General features: G+C 38.1%; 1 protein-coding gene across 1 annotated transcript in view; it reads left to right on the top strand.

Annotated features, from left to right (window-relative positions):
• Positions 1 to 16,784, top strand: part of LOC139751300 (uncharacterized) — a 39,221-nt gene that overhangs the window by 17,075 nt on the left and 5,362 nt on the right. The window contains exons 6-12 of the mRNA XM_071666636.1: positions 861 to 1,085; positions 5,404 to 5,516; positions 5,913 to 6,020; positions 7,240 to 7,304; positions 10,458 to 10,648; positions 11,466 to 11,659; positions 12,740 to 12,919. Of these exons, the coding sequence (XP_071522737.1) occupies positions 861 to 1,085; positions 5,404 to 5,516; positions 5,913 to 6,020; positions 7,240 to 7,304; positions 10,458 to 10,648; positions 11,466 to 11,659; positions 12,740 to 12,919 (1,076 nt within the window). The remainder of the gene's footprint in view (positions 1 to 860; positions 1,086 to 5,403; positions 5,517 to 5,912; positions 6,021 to 7,239; positions 7,305 to 10,457; positions 10,649 to 11,465; positions 11,660 to 12,739; positions 12,920 to 16,784) is intronic.

Below are 16,784 nucleotides of genomic sequence, written 5' to 3'. Positions count from 1 at the left end.
GGTCATGTGTACATACATTTATTTTTTACTTCCCCCCCTTTTTTTTTTTCATAGAAAATATATCTTGATCCCTGGCAGCTATAGGCCTGAGGCACAATCACCAGTGGTCTGCAAATGAATTTATGTGAGAGGTGGCCAGGCTTCGCCCCACCTGCACTGTTCTTTCATTGCTCAAGATGGATTGCTGTATTGTCACTGAATCTTCCTACTGAGCATTTACTGGCCATGTATGTTTTATGATGAGTAAGGGAATGAATCCTAAATTATGCATCTTATTTTTTTCTAGGAAAACAGTGTCTTAACCTTGCACCAGTTTGATATTCTTTCAGATTCCTATAGGCCCTGGCTTTAGTAAAGAAATGGTTTTTCATCCTTCAAAGCTTATCCCCAACCCTCTCTGCAGAAAGATTTGGCCAAGTTTATTGATGATAGTAGTGTAGCATTCTGGTGTTAATGGGAATTAGATTTCTTTTATAGAATTAGATTTAGATTTGCTCAATTGCAACTCTTAGGTGTTTTCTTGAAGACTCTGTATCATGTTTTTCATTTGTTTTGTTCACAATGTATGTTCAAGTTAACTGGTCTCATTTTTCTTTTCATTTTCCATGTTTTTTTTATGAAACAAATAGACTTTCTCTAAAAGTTTACATATGCATCAAAAGAAATGCCATGTCATAGCAGGGCATGTAGATTCATTGGAATGAAATTTCTAGAAATCATGCCTAAAAAGATGGAGAGACAAAGAAAAGGGACTACATTATGTGATTATATCAAGGGAATCATTCACCTTCATCAGCTGAATATGCTAATCACATTTTCAATAGGTTCTCTGTTCTCTTTATCAATATCTATTTTTGCAGGATCACAGGAAATGTGCTTAGAAAGTGAAGGTATGGTTGAGTTGGAAGTAACTGCTGCTGATCCAGATCCTACAGTTTCCAGTAATCTCCCAGGAGAGGACCATCAGAACTCTGTAAGTGTAATGGCAGATACTCCCACTGTATCATCGAGCTCCACACTTCGACCTCAACAGCAGCGACACAATGAGCAGTCACGGCCACAGAGAGTTAGCACAAGTGTCCCAGGTAAGTTGAGGTGACTTTTGAATATTGTAATACTAAAGATTCTATTGTTCGCCTTGTGGATCTTTAACTTTCCAGTTTCAAAGCTATTTGGTTCAACATTTCTCTACTGTTTGTAGCTTTGCTTGTATGTTTCATATCCACTACTTTCCAACCCTGCCAGAGTCCTCCAAAACTCTTTGACTCTGACTTCCTGCTTCAAAGCCATGCTCTCTTCACATCCACTCACTGAAATTCTCTGTGCAAAAGATTCTAATTAACACCCCAAGGATTGATTAGGCTCTAAATGGGATGATCCCAATAGTCAAGGCCCTTATTTTTGCCTTCTCCAATGATTCAAAACAAGTAATTAACCCTTAAATGCCAGATGTTTACATGTGAGTTCAAATTTTTGTGGGATTATTTAAACAACCTGCTAGTATTTTGACATTTGTATGGCTGTTAAGTGTCTCTTGCTCATTGGAAGTACTTATTACAGGGACTATTGGTTTTGAGATCACTGAGAGGGCAAAGGGAGGTGTATTTGAAGATATAGTAATACCATAGTATAGAGGTAAAAATGATTATGATAATATTTTATTTTTCATTATACTTAATCGCCTTTTCCCGTGTCAGTGAGGTACCGCAAGGAAACAGATGAGGAATGGTCCACCCCACCCACATACACATGTATATACATAAGCACCCACACACACACATATACATTTCAATGTATACATACGCAGACATATACATACATACACATATACATATTCATACTTGTTGCCTTCATCCATTCCCGTTGCCACCCCACCACACATGAAATAGCACTCTCTCTCTCTCTCTCTCTCTCTCTCTCTCTCTCTCTCTCTCTCTCTCTCTCTCTCTCTCTCTCTCTCTCTCTCTCTCTCTCTTTAGCTATCATGTATAATGCACTGAAACCACAGCTCCCTATCCACATCCAGACACCACAGATCTTTCCAGGGTTTATCCCAGACATTTCACATGCCCTGGTTCAGCACATTGACCCAATATACCACATCGTTCCACATCACTCTATTCCTTGCATGCCTCTCACGCTCCTGTATGTTCAGGCCCCAATCACTCAAAATCTTTTTCACTTCATCCTTGCACCTTCCATGGTATAGAAAGTAAAAAGGCAACATAGAAGGTAAAAAAGAAACAAAGTAAAAAACTACAGAACATGGTATATGTTTTAGCAGTGAAATCTTTGAAGACAATGTGTGTTGTGACGAATGTTGAACAAATAAGAAATGATAGGGTAAGAATGTGGTGTAGTAGTAAGAAGAATATGTATGAGAGAACTGAGGAAACTGTGCTAAAATGGCTGAAGATATGCAGAAGGTGAGCGCAGAGAGGTTGATTAAGAAAGTATACATGTCACAAGTGGAGGAAATTGATGATATGGAAGGCTGGGATGAAATGTGCTTTGGGTGATTGTGGCTTGAACATACAGGAGACTTCCATGGGAGAAAGTGATGTGGCATATTGGGGAGAGATTTGCTATCAGTGGGCCAAACCAGATCATATGAAGCAGTCATTGAAAACCACAGAGAGGTCTGTAGGGCTTGGCTGTCGGTATGGGGACTATGGTTTTGATACATTATGCATGGCAGCTAGAGAGTGGATAAGATGAATATAGGATGGTAATAGAAGATGAATATAGGATGGCAATAGAAGATAGATATAGGATGGCATTAGAAAAAGAAAACCTCAATCTCGAAAGAAATTGATGTAAAGAATTCACCAAAACTTTGTATTGGGAAAGAACTGTAAGGATTGTTTCAGTTTTCATGCTGGGTAAAATATTTAACAAATGTCTTTCAGCTGAGATTTTTAACCTCTAATGAACTTTTACCTACAACTAGATGTGTCACCAGCCAATTCAGTAGATTTTACCTCAGTGTTTCTCCATGTTGCATACTGTTTGCTGTTATTTAACAGGGTTTTTATTGCAGAACTTCCAAGCATCACAGCCATTTTATTATACACCCACATTCTGTTTCTGATCTCAAGTTTCTGCTATGAGGTAGGATTTCTGATACTAAAAACATGTATTTCACCTGCATAGATAATTTTATACAGTATACCCTTGATTTAACGAACTAATATGGGGGAGGGGTGTCTGTTAATGCCAAAAGTCCATTAAATCAGATATAATCTATTTCTGTGCCACATTCAAGTTCAAACATCTTCCTTTAATTCCTCTATCAATATAGGGTTGAGTGTGTGGTACGATAATTGGGTAGTGGGTACCTGATAGCATGGGAATGCTCACTGGGCAGTTGGAGGCAGGAGTCAGACTGAGACAGAGGTGATGCTACCCTTCTCCTGTGAAAGGATACTTCTTTATGATACAGTGAGGACGGACTGCCTACTTTCATTGCACCTCTTACATGGCGCAGTAAGAAGGATTAGAACCTATGCAGGAAAATTCTAAGTTATTGCAAGGGTGCTCTCCTTCAGGAGATGGAAGCTTCCTACAAAAATCAGGGAATCATGGCCTGCATCTCCTCAGCCTACTTCCGAAGCAGCAGTAAAGGGAACCAAATGGATGCTGAGGGGTAACACAGGTGTTAGAGGTAGCCAGCACAACAGCAAAGCAACTCAGGCTATGCCCCAACATCTCAACACTCCCCTAAGCGAAGGGAATAATCACAACACAGCCGGCAGCAGGAAGACAGTTGTGAGATGGTTTCCTGGTGCCCTGGCAACATTATCTAATAAATCAGTGATGGAGAAGTGCTCTGCAAAACATGGAGTGGGCCATAGCAAAGAGCCAGGCTTGCATGCAGGGCATCACAGCAGGTGATGACACTATGCTGCCCCAGCTGTCCATGGGCTCCCCTGTCTGTGTGCAGGATGTAGCTTTAAAGGTGTGGGACAAGCTGGGTTTGGTAGTGGAAGTGAAGCTACATAGACAGTGAAGCTGGATGGCAAGTGGTTGCTTTTCTTTGCAAAATTGACATCACGTATGCCCTCAGGTTTCACTGATCCCCACGACACCCGTGGGTCAAGGGGAGTACCCATGAACAGTGGCTTCACCCCTGGTTGTGGCGACACCCAGCCTCAGGCAGCAGTGTCCACACTGTGCAGGACACCGCCCCGCACCCTTGCATGATTATGCTTGTGGTGGCTCCTGTAAAGTGAACACACTAATTTGTTTTGTCATTTTTGTTCTCCTTGCATATAAAGGAAGTGTATTGTTGCTGAGCAGTGGTTTGTGTGTATTTGCCTTATACCTCGTTGAATTTTAATTTCATTCTCTTTTTTTCTTGTTTTTAGTTTTCTTTTCAATTTTGTTGTCGCAAAATGTAACATTTAGTTACCAAAATCTTGTGAAGGAGTGTAGGCCCTGTTTAGTGTGTGGTACGAGAGTTGGGCGACAGGCACCCGGCAGCATGGAAATGCTTGGGTCACTTACTCGCTGGGTAGTTGGAGGCAGGAGTCAGACTGAGATAGAGGTGATGCCACCCCTCTCCTGTGAAAGAGTACTTCTTTGTAATAAAGTGAGGATGGACTACCTGCTTTCATTGCAACTCTTACAATTCCTTAATGCCATTTTGAATTGTAAGGATTGAAAAATTATTAAAGTCACAATTCTGAAATAACAGAAACACCCTGTATAGAACCTGACAGCATGATAGCTTGAGGTAGACTGAGACAGAAACAAAGCAAGTCTACCCCATGCAACCAGAAACAAGTGTGATATGAAATGCACATGATGCGTTGTCTGAGATTTTGAATGTTTTTTATTTTTGAATTATAATTAATTAATGTACTGTATTATCATTTGTTTGTTAAATCTAAAATCCATTATATTGGGGACTGTTAAATCAAGGGTTCACTGTATACAATAGAAAATGGGTTTAGGGGAGAAAGAATACTGGCCACATATTCCTTGTATGTCATAGAAGGCAACTAAGAGAGGTGGGAGATGGAGCTAGAAATCCTCCCCTTTATTCCTTTCCTAAAGTAGGAGCAGAGAAAGGAGATAAGTGAGGACTTATTTCCTCCAAGGCTTATTCATTTGTTCCTGATGCTACCTCACTCACACAGGAAATAGCAAAAATGTATGAAAGGAAAAAGAATATTCAGAGTATGTCAAAGAGCAAAGCAGGTACTGGAGGAAAGTGAATGTAAGTACTTTGACTTCTGTGTTTGAAGGATATGCTACACAAAATATCATTTACATGGTAGACAACATATCCGATATAGATGGATGAAAAGCATTTTTTAAACCCCCAGTTCCTGTTCAATATAATAAGCTTTATTTCATCATAAGTATTATTGTGATTAATTATGTTATTTCTTTTTTTAGGTGTGGAAGTGAAAACCAGTGAGGTGGAGAGCAGCACTGACCATGTTCTCATTCAGCCAGAGGACATTCAGCTCTCCACTGTAGATGATCTTACTCCTACCCATATAGTCAAAGTGAGCACTTGGTTTTTATAATTCAGCTGTAATTACATACATTGCATGTACGAGGAGAGAGTAGGAAATTCAAGGGACATCTTTTTTCAAAGGAAAAGAATGACAGTAGGATGATTAGAAATGAATGAGTCGAGTCCAGAAGTATCTTGATGAGTTTGGATGTGATATCTCTTGGATGTATATTTTAACTCCACTCTAGTTGTATGATAATTAGAATGTTATGTTCCATAACGCACAGTTTTAATTAGAAGAAATGAGTCCTGTTGTGTTTAAAGTGTTTATTCTCATTATATTGTTATATTATTTCCTCATTTGTATTAGTGCCCTCTCATGATTCTTGACTGCTTCCTGAAAAGCTTTTACAAATCATGTTTTAAATCTTTTACCATGATCCAGCTGAATGAAGATGGAACTATGGGTGAAGTGTTATTTAGTCGCGACTACATTCACAGTGATGGAGGAACTGAGGACCACACTTCAGCTGATGATACTGTATGCTTGCAGGTATGCTATCTTACTTTAGTGATAAAGGCTACTTAATTCAGTTTAGGTATTCATTTACATATCATCCATTCCTGATGCCACCCTGCCCCACAGGAAGCATTGCTACCCCCTGCTTCAGCAAGGTAGCACCAGGGAAACAGACAACAAAGGCCACATTGGTTCACATTCAGTCTCTAGCTGTCATGTGTAATGCACTGAAACCACCACTCCCTATGCACATCCAGGCCCCACAGACCTTTCCATGGTTTACCCCAGATGTTTCATATGCCCTGGTTCTGCTCATTGACAGCACATCGACCCCGCTATACCACATCATACTATTTCACTCTATTCTATGCATTCCTCTCACCCTTCTGTATGTTCAGGCTCCGATCACTCAAAATCTTTTTCACTCCATCCTTCCACCTCCAATTTGGTCTTCCACTTCTCCTTGTTCCCTCCACCTGTGACATATATATCCTCTTTGTCAGCCTTTCCTAACTCATTCTCTTCATGTGTTCAAACCATTTCAGCACTTCCTCTTCTGCTCTCTCTCAACCACAGTCTTTTTGTTATTATTATTATTATTATTATTATTATTATTATTATTATTATTATTATTATTATTATCATTATTATTATTATTATCATTATTATCTATATTTCTATTTCTGTTATACTTGATTGCCATTTCCTGCATTAGTGAGGAAACAGATGCAGAAAGACCCAGCTTAGGAACAGAGGAAGGAGCCAAGTGTGCAATTTTCCCTCTGTGGCTCAGTCATCTGTTCTTTATGCTATCTTGTTCATGTTGGAAATGACAAGCATACTCACACGCACACACACACACACAGTTGCACATATATGTGCACACACACACACACAGTTGCACATATATGTGCACACACACACTCAAGCCTAAAGCAGGTACCCATCTTATCGACCAGTCCCTAGGGAAGTAACTGAGGACTGGTTGCTGCAACCAGATTTGAAGAATGCTTACTGCTATTCTACAGAGGTCCAATTTTTTCTTAACATTATAGCTTAATGCATTCATGGGAACATTGTGTTGATGGGATCGAGAAATATGAATGTTAGAAAAACACAGATATTGATGATTGTGTGGTGATATATTGAAAGTTATGCTTCGACTACCATGTTAACATTTTAATATAATGGACCCATCATTTGGTTTTGGTATATTTTTAGATTAATAAAGAACTTCTCTTTCATCCTTTAGGAAGGCCAAGAATGTTCTCCATCTAAGAAGAGAAGAAAAATAATATACAAACTTGCAAGATATGGGTAAGCATATTGTGAAGTATAAGCTACATACCGAAATTTTGGATCACTCTAAGCACCTTTTGCACTGAGTCATCTGCCCTTTTGAAAGCTAACATAACAAAGCTGTAAACCTCACCTATTCATATATGTATGTAAGTGTTCGTTTGGTACCAGATTCTGTGTGCACAAGGTTCATTAAAGAACTATTCACATCAAAGAAGTTCACTTTTCCCTGCTGCTGGAAGTAGCACAGCCTTGGGAGACAGGTACTACTACTGGACGTTAAACCTTAGATTTAACCTTAGATTTTTCTGTATACTGGTCAGTAAGAGTGATGTCAAGGAAGTCTATATGAGATTTGTGCCTTTTCATTATATAATAATATACGAAGCTATGAGACCTTTATGAGATGAGAGGTGATTATGGTTTAAACTCTTAGTAGTAAAAATTTCTGGGATGGAAATTCTTTCAAAAATTCTACAGACCTCACTATGTATTCTTGTCAGTACTCCTGCAGTAACACGTATGCTTGGCAGCAAAGCAGCATAAGTTATAGATTGTTTAGCAAAGCATAAACAATATTTTATCAAGTTTGCATTGTTTACCATTTGTATAGAAAAATATTTCTAGTTACTAATCAATCATAATTTTTTTTTTCATATACTTGATCACTTTTTCCTGCCTTAGTGAAGCAGTGACAGAAACACATGAAGAAAGGCCACATCTGCTGACATCCATTATCAAGCTGTCATATGTAATGCAGCAAATCTAAACATCCCTATCTACAACCAGACCCCACAAACGTTTCCATGATTTACCCTGGATGCTTCACATACCTTGGTTCATTCCATTGAAAGCATGTTAACCTTGCATACCACATCATTTCAATTTAATCTGTGCACTCCTTTCTCCCTCCTGCATTTTCAGGCCTCAATTGCTCTAATTCTTTTTGACTCCATCGTTTTATTTCCAATTTCACCTTGTTCCCTCCACTTCTTATACATATATCCTCTTTGTCAACCTATCCTCTCTCATTTTCTTCATATGTCCAAACTATTTTAGCAACCCTCTTCTACTGTTCTAAACCACAATCTTTTTTATTACCTCACACCTCTCTTACCATTTCCTTACTTACTAAATCAAACCACCTCACACCACACATTGTCCTCAAATATTTCATATCCAACACATCCACCCTCAGTGAGATATATTTTTGAATATTTAAGAATATCCCTTGCACTGAGTGAACTGTACAGTGTACAGTAGAAATTATGGCTTATGCAGTGAAAAGGTGGGTAGTAGTTGTTGTTCGATAGTATTTGGCAGGCAGCCACCAACCAGGGAGGTATATTATCAGTTTTTCTGTCATGAAGGAATTTCATCTGGCTGTCTAATTGAATAAGAGATAAGACTGTCTTACCTTATTCACTTGTCATATTTTATGTGGTTAAAAGATCTTTTTTAGAGTACAGAGTGTTGCACTGTCTTGAATGTTTATTTATGGCAGTACTTTTACTGTACTGATTATGCTTGTGACCTTAACATTACCATTATTTGTGTCCTTTTTGAATGTCATATGAGTCATGTGTGATGCTAAGAATGGTTAAGAGTTCATGTTCAGGCATATGTTTGAGTTTTGTTTGTCTGATGTGTCAAGAGCAGTGATTTATGTATGTGGGATGCTGTCATAGAGCTTTGTGCGAGATGGTTTTTTTTGGACATATTTTTTTAGGTAGTTTTGTTGCCTGTGAGATTTTAGGATGTCATGAAGCTATAGTTGAGTTGTCTGCATATTAGAGATAGACTTTAGGTATGTAAGCAGAATGTTATGGAGGAGGTTGAAGAGAATAGGGGAAGGAACAGATCCTTAGGGGACTCCATATGGGAACTGCTTTGTGGTGGACAGGATGTTGCTCTTCTCGATATAGGCTGAGCAGTTAATCAGAAAAATTGCCAGCCACTTGTATCATTGTTTTGCATTTTGGTTTTTATTATTTTTGTATGTTGCCATATGGCAAGGAACAGAACTTTAGTGCCTTACATACATATATTTTTTTTATTGAAGCAATAAAGTATGAATTGATAAAGTGTGGAGAAATTTAATGTTTGTAGAGTGCATAGGTAGACCCATGTTGAGATGCTAGTGGGATGATTTCTTAAAGAATAAGTCTTGCAAGGATGAATTTATGGTATGATTTAACCATTTTAGTATGATTTGATGATTTTAGCCTACCGATGTGCATAAATAGCAATGTTTGTTTTCCAGTTCATAAAAAGTTGCACAGAAAATATAAATACTTAGTTTCGTAAGAGCGAAGGCATGACTGTTTTTACTTTAGGACATATGTAATGTTAACAAGATTGGCTAATCCTATGAATGCAAGTTACATAAACTCTCTTTTTATATATGATTTTTTTCATGTATATGCTTAGGTGCTGAGAAATTATCAGAATCATAAGAGTAAGAATTAAGTATTTGTAGTTTAGGAGATATACATTAGATTGGCTAGTCATAAGTAAGGTGATGGGTGCTATGGATGGGGTTAGGCACAACAGATACAGTGAAAAGAAAAGGCACATACAGTAATCACCCTCCTTGGTCATTAGCAGGTTACTGAGGCCTCCAGGTAGCTCCAGTTACTTAATCTTTATCTTGGTGCCATCTGTATCCAGCCAACAGAGCCAACAATAAGTGCAAAATTCAGCTTGTGGCAGGAAATTACGTTTGTAACTGGAAATTGATGTTAATAGTACCAGAAGGGTTAATGTTGTAACTTGCCTTGTCATCAGCATTTTTCTCATTTTTTCTTTTTCCCTCCGCATTCATTGTAGTACCATAGTAATTTCGTACATTTTTCCATTCCTTTTTTTTAAGCAGGCTTTTTGACACCTGTTGATTTTCTGTTTTAATCCTTCTCTTCATTTTTTACAACTGTCACCCATCTGCTAACTCCCTCAGTGTTGACTTCATAGAACTTCATGTAACATTGTTCCATACTCAGTGGAATTCCTTGTCCCAGTTTGTTCACAAAGAAGATATTCTGCTCTTTAAAGTTTCCTCCCTTAAGGCTTTGGTTCTTATGATTCCTTTGTCACTACTTTGATTACCACATACTTTAAAATCAAACATCAAACTACAGATTTCCTAAAAGAGAATTTCTACATCAACTTCAGACCAGAAGATCTCCAGAGAGCAATAGAAGATGTACGATCAGGCATGGGTACACTACGAGAGATTGCTGAGAAATGGGGTGTACCTCACTCTACACTTTCAGTAAATGCACGGATGGCAGGTATATCTGTTCAGCAAAGAAATTTGGATTATGACAGTGAAACTCTGGAAGCAGCAAAACAAGCTGTTAAAGGTATTTATGAGCCTCTGAAAACACATGTTGCATCATGTAGACAAATTAAGCACTTGATTTTAAAACTAGGGTGAATTCATTGTGTGAAATTCACTTGTATAGTTCGTGGCACATTTGTAAAAAGTGCATGAGATAATTTATTGTAACAGAATGGAAAAGATGTAGGTAAACAAACTTAGTTGATTCTCCAAAAGTAGATTTATTGGATGAATGTTGTTAGTGCAAGGGCAATGAGTAGAGACTATGACTTTAGGCAATAGATGATGGTAAAAGAGACAAGAGAAAACTGTGTAATGATTACATTGATATCTTTATGTTCATATGTGTAGAGATGTATGTCATATGCACATTACTCATACTTTGGGATAGAGATAGATATACCGGTGACTTGACCATCTTAAGCTCCTTGTGATACCCTTTACTTAGATAGATATATAGAAGGCCATGCTCCTGTTGCTGCTTGGAAGATACTGATTAATTTTTATTTGATTGTGATTGAACTTCATCATGAAATAAACTAGGATGAGAGAGAGGTAGTGGAAAGAGAAAAATTATATTGTAGAATGGGAAGTGTCGAGTGTGTGGAATGTTTAGGCTTTATTATATGAAATATAAAGTGCATACAAAAAGTGGGGAAGAGACTGTACTTACCTATTTATGAGTTCTTACAACAAGATTGTGTGTGTGTGTGTGTGTGTGTGTGTGTGTGTGTGTGTGTGTGTGTGTGTGTGTGTGTGTGTGAAAGAGAGAGAGAGAGGTGGAGTAGAAATTACTTTGCACAATAGAGAAATTAATATGTCCATTACAACTCTTCCAGCTGGATCAAGCTACATGAAGGTTGCAAGGGAGTACAACATACCTAAATCAGTGTTATGGCGCAGGTGTCAGCGGGAAGGTGTTCTTCGTGAGGAGACTCGTCGTTGTTACAATTATTCTCAGGATGACATAAGCCAAGCTCGACATATGCTTCTGGAAGGATGCTCACTCTCACAGATTGTCAGGGAAACAAAGGTAAGTGTCTTTTTCTTTCTTTACTCTTTCTGTCATTGTTTGGACAGGGTAAAAGAAAACTCCAAAACAAAATCAGTCATTTCCTTTTTTTTTTCCACACCCTCTCTCTGGATCCAAGTCTTGTCTTAATACAACTTCCTAGTAAACTCACACTAGGATGGGATATTCCAGTTGAGTAGATGAAACCTGGTTGTTAAGTTTAATGCCTCAAAAATACAACCTCCGTCCACCTCTCTTTTTAAAATTCCTCATAACTTTCTCATCTCTTTTCGTGGATGTATGCTACCATCACTTGACATAGTTGATGTGATTGGTATCCTGATACATCAAACATATTTTGCTTTACCTGTCTTTCCATGGAGTACTGCTATCATATCTGGAAAAGCTCTTGCTTTACACACTTGCTAGACAGAGTCAAATTCAAAACAGTTCAAGTTATCAACCCTCTTAGGCCAACCATGTAACTTGACCCACTTACCCTATGCTGCACTTTTGGTTCTCTTCTGCTCCTTCATAGATATTACTTTGGCTTCTGCTCTCAAGAGTTGTTTGCTTATATATTCTTGCCATTAGCTAGACCATGTAATATTTGGCACACTAATGCTACATGATTACTGTTTGGTAGTTGGCAACTCAGGGGTGGGCCATTGTGATATCTTTTTCTCTTTTTTTTTCTTAAAAGGCATATTTTCTACTTCTATCAATATTCTTAAAATGTTTTTCTCCTTTTTTCCCCCTTTAACCCTTTTTATATTTCAGTTGAGGCTTAGCCATGATATAGACTTTCATCTGTGACTGGAGCTGCCAAAATTAAAAAGAAGTTTTATGAGACTTCTCATATATCTGCTCTTGCTGTAACTGAAGGTGGCATGTGTTGAACCTCTTCCACATAACATGATCTTTGTATATTTTATGCAAATTCTGCCATGGTCAGACCTCTTTAGCCCATGCACTCTCTTTCCCCATCCTTAGTCTTTGCTTGTCTTGTCTTTGGACTTCCTAGAATAATGTCCTCCAAGAAGCCATAACTTGGGAATGATTTCATGAAGATAATACTCATATGAGATATATTTTTTCTAGATCCCAAAAACGACTTTATTTCGTTTGAAAGAACAATTAGTGCGTGAGGGAAAGATGCCAGCATCATGTATCAACAGACTTATGCGACCAAGGCGCCCTTCTGAAGTGTCATTGCAGCAGGCTGTAGCAGCTTGTAAAGAGGAGGGAATGTCACAGGGTCAGGCATCTGAGAAATACAAGGTACCTTTACTTTGACAATATCATTGGTATTATACCAGTTTTGAGATATATTTCATAATCTATATAGTTTAACTATACAGTATGTTGGTCTTTTTGAGCTAACCCATCATGAAGATCTTTGAGTATATCAAAGCTGTTTAATTTAGGAAAACAAGGACAAATGATGTCATTGTCACTTTAAATGCATCCAACAAATTTAGTTGCACCTTTCTCCCACTTTGCATGGGTTTACATTCTGGGGAAAATATATGTATAGTGAATCTGTGCAAAGTGAATGTAATTCTGTTTAGGGGAAAAAGAGGGATGCTTTCCCAATGCCAACCAAAGCTCCTCTTTTCACATCCACCTGGAAGAATGCAAACTTATCTACTTTGTAGAGTTTACATATGGAGCCCTTGCATGGATCACACACAAGATAAAAGAAATTTTTTTCTGATTTTAATCTATCACCCATATTACCAACATTTTATCTTTTTTATCAAAGAAAGTATGTTTCGATCTTGTGATCTTACTACTTAATTAATGTAGTTGAGCCAAAATATTTTTGATTTTCTCTTCACTCTCCTTAACCCTCAAAAGACCACATCCATACATTATCCATATTTATATGGACTGCCTCATCCTGCCTTCATTTGAATTGGAAAACACACTATCAGCATGTAGATGCAACTCATGTTACAAGCAACAAAAATTAGCACTAGAAAAAAAATCTTAGAATGTCAATTATCCAAATAACTTAGTAGTGTTATGCATGTGACCCATGTGGAAATAGGATGCCTTCTCTCACAGTGATTTAAACTGAAAGGTGCACTTTTATGGTATGTAGAGATGCCTTAAGTCTCAAGCAAATACAATTAGCACTGGGAAGGAACCTTAGAGCGTTAGATAACCATATACCACCATGGGAGAAGATGTTATCTGGATATGGTTGACTGATTTAAATGTCTGTACACCAACAGATATGGTAAATTTACCAATTTTTTTCTCTTAACTTTTCTTGATTTTTCCTAATAAATGACAACTAAAGTAATTTTTGATAAATCTCAATCACGAGGACCCCAAATTTTCAAGGCTTGGTCATTTAATGGTTAATTGTACATCTGATACATTATATAATGTCCAAGTGAGATAGTAGACTAGCCACTTTAGGTCATTTAGTGACTTCAAAGTTTCATTTTCAATATCAATCTTCCTTTTGATTTCTGCATGGGTGTACCATAATGCAAGAATATTATCCAGGAAGTGTGAAAAAGTGATAACTTCATACAAATCACAAGCATGGTATATGGTTTGCCTTTTGGGCAATGCTGGGGGAACAACTCAGCTCCATATAGATCATGAGGTCATGGGCTTGGCCCTTGGATGGGTTACTTGAATTACCTGGCCCAGACGTAAGCAAATGTTTTGCATACATACAATATCAGTTAAACCTTAGTTAGTGATAAGAAAATATACCATAGAATTCATATACACACTAAAGGTTCTGGGAGCACTGGGGAGTGTGCGGAAAGAGAGAACATAATTTGGGAGAGCAGAAATGGATATGTTTGAAGGAATAGTAGTCCCAACAATGTTATATGGATGTGAGGCATGGGCTATGGGTGGGGTTGTGCGGAGGAAAGTGGATGTGTTGGAAATTAAATCTTTGAGGATATGTGTTGTGAGGTGGCTTGATTAAGTTATGAAAGGGTAAGAGATTTGTGGTAATATTGAAATTTTGCTAAAATTGTCTGGATATATGGAGAGAATGAGTGAGGAAAAGTTGTCAAAAGGATATATGTGTCAGAAGTGTAGGGAACAAGCAGAATGTGACCAAATTGGAGATGGAAGGATGGAGTGAAAAACATTTTGAGCGATCAGGGCCTGAACATGCAGGAGGGTGAAAAGCATGCACAGGATAGAGTGAATGGGACCTATGTTGTATATAGCAGTAGATTTACTATCAGTGGACTGAACCAGGAAAGGTGAAATGTCCAGGATATACTATGGTAAGGTCTGTGGAGCCTGGATGTGGATATGGAGCTGTAAAATCAGTGCATTATAGATGGCAACTTGAGAATGGATATGGCCTTTCTTTGTATTTCCTTGGAACTACCCTGCTAATGCAGGAAATGGCAATCAGATATGAGAGAAAAAACAAAAGAAAAGAAATCCAAATGGATATATTCAAGAGGATTGAAATTTACTTCATCTTCAGAATTCTCTGGTACGGTTATTATTAAAAATGCTCACTTTTAGAGTCAGAGAAATATGATGACTACATATTGAGTATTAACTGATACTGTACACATTACTTCCCACAGTGCATGATTTTGCTAATGCATGTTTTATTTTTTACATCAGGTTTAGAAATCACAGGATTGGTTCTGCTCATTCATAGTAAACTTCAGGCAAGTGGAGTATGTTGCCCTTGCCATAACCCATTACTAAGCTACTGCCTTACTATTATCAGGGATAACAGTGGACAGTTCTGCCATGGTTTAACATTCATTTTTTTTTCAACCTTTTATACTTTTATCTTCCTACCCCAAAAGCACCCTCTGTGGCACTCACATAGCACTCAGAAACTGGCCACATCCAAAGGCATCACCACAGGTAAAAGTGTGGTGATTTATTTGATCCTCTATTGGGTGAGCATAGGACAGTTGAGAAGTAAAAGTTTGGTGCAACAGTTGCCTCAAAATGTGTAAGGGATCGTGTGATATGTTGAGATGGCATTTGTAGGGTTAGGAAGATGGATGATGTCCACCATGTAGATGAGAAAGAGTAACTTATTTATATCTGAAAAGTGTAGTTTTGGATGGGTGTGACGTTTAAAGCTGGTTGGGGTGATGGGTCCATAGTACTTTTTGAGTCATTGTAGCATGTATCTTTTGCGATGCATATTTAGGAAATTAGGATCTGTGAGTGTAGAATGCTGAAGTGTGAAGGAGGTATAGGTTGTTTTTTTCAGCTTGGGTGTTAATGGTTGGTTATGGGATGGTTTAGACAAAAAAAGAAATAGTGCTGTTGCAGAGAACTGAGTGTCAAGCACATTTCATCAGTGGACAAAAATGAGTACAATATCATGAAAGAACTTGACATTCCAAAGGAGTCCATCCTTGAAGATGCATAGGTTTTATGGTTATGTAATGCTGCCAATGGACTGAACCAGGGCATTTGAAGCATTCTGAGTAAACCATGTAAAAGTCATTGGGGTTTGGCTGTGGATAGGGAGCTGTGGTTTCGGTGCATTACATGACAGCTGGAGAATGGATGCAAGTGGATGTGGCCTTTCTTTTTCCGTTCCTGGTGCTACCTTGTTAACCCACGAAACTGCAGTTAAGTATGTAAAAAAATATCTTTTGAATACTTATGTTTATGTTAGTGTTGCTGGAGTGCGCCAGCAAATGGTTACACCATGAGTGAAAATTCACCTTCAGCAAGGTTGTATCACTTTTAGAAGAGAGAAAGAATTACAAGCTCATTGAGGACCTTCTCACCCGGAAGGAGTCTGTCATCCTCTGCTCCTCATACAGTGCAGTCTTGAAGATGCAGGAGCCCCATAAAAGGGTTCTTGGGTTAGATGATAATAGAAAAAATATGTAGAAAGGTCTTTGGAGCCTGGGATATAGATAGGGAGCTGTAGTTTCGGTGTATTACACATAATAGCTTGTGTGGATATGGGCAGATATTGCCTTTCTTTGTCTCTTTCCTGGTGCTACCTCATTGATGCATGGGGTGGCACAGGAGTTCACCAGTGATGTAGACTTCTGCCATGGCCACCCCTTTGATGATTTCCCTAAAGGTAATGGATGAGAGATATAGATAAATTATATTGTGCAGTTTCTTGTTATGGCCTGTGGTTGTTCATTCTATGCATTTA

The sequence above is a fragment of the Panulirus ornatus genome, chromosome 11 (assembly GCF_036320965.1).
Source record: "Panulirus ornatus isolate Po-2019 chromosome 11, ASM3632096v1, whole genome shotgun sequence".
Taxonomy (NCBI): Eukaryota; Metazoa; Arthropoda; class Malacostraca; order Decapoda; family Palinuridae; genus Panulirus; species Panulirus ornatus.
The sequence above is the reverse complement of the archived record's forward strand: the minus strand, read 5'-3'. Positions and strand labels throughout refer to the sequence as shown.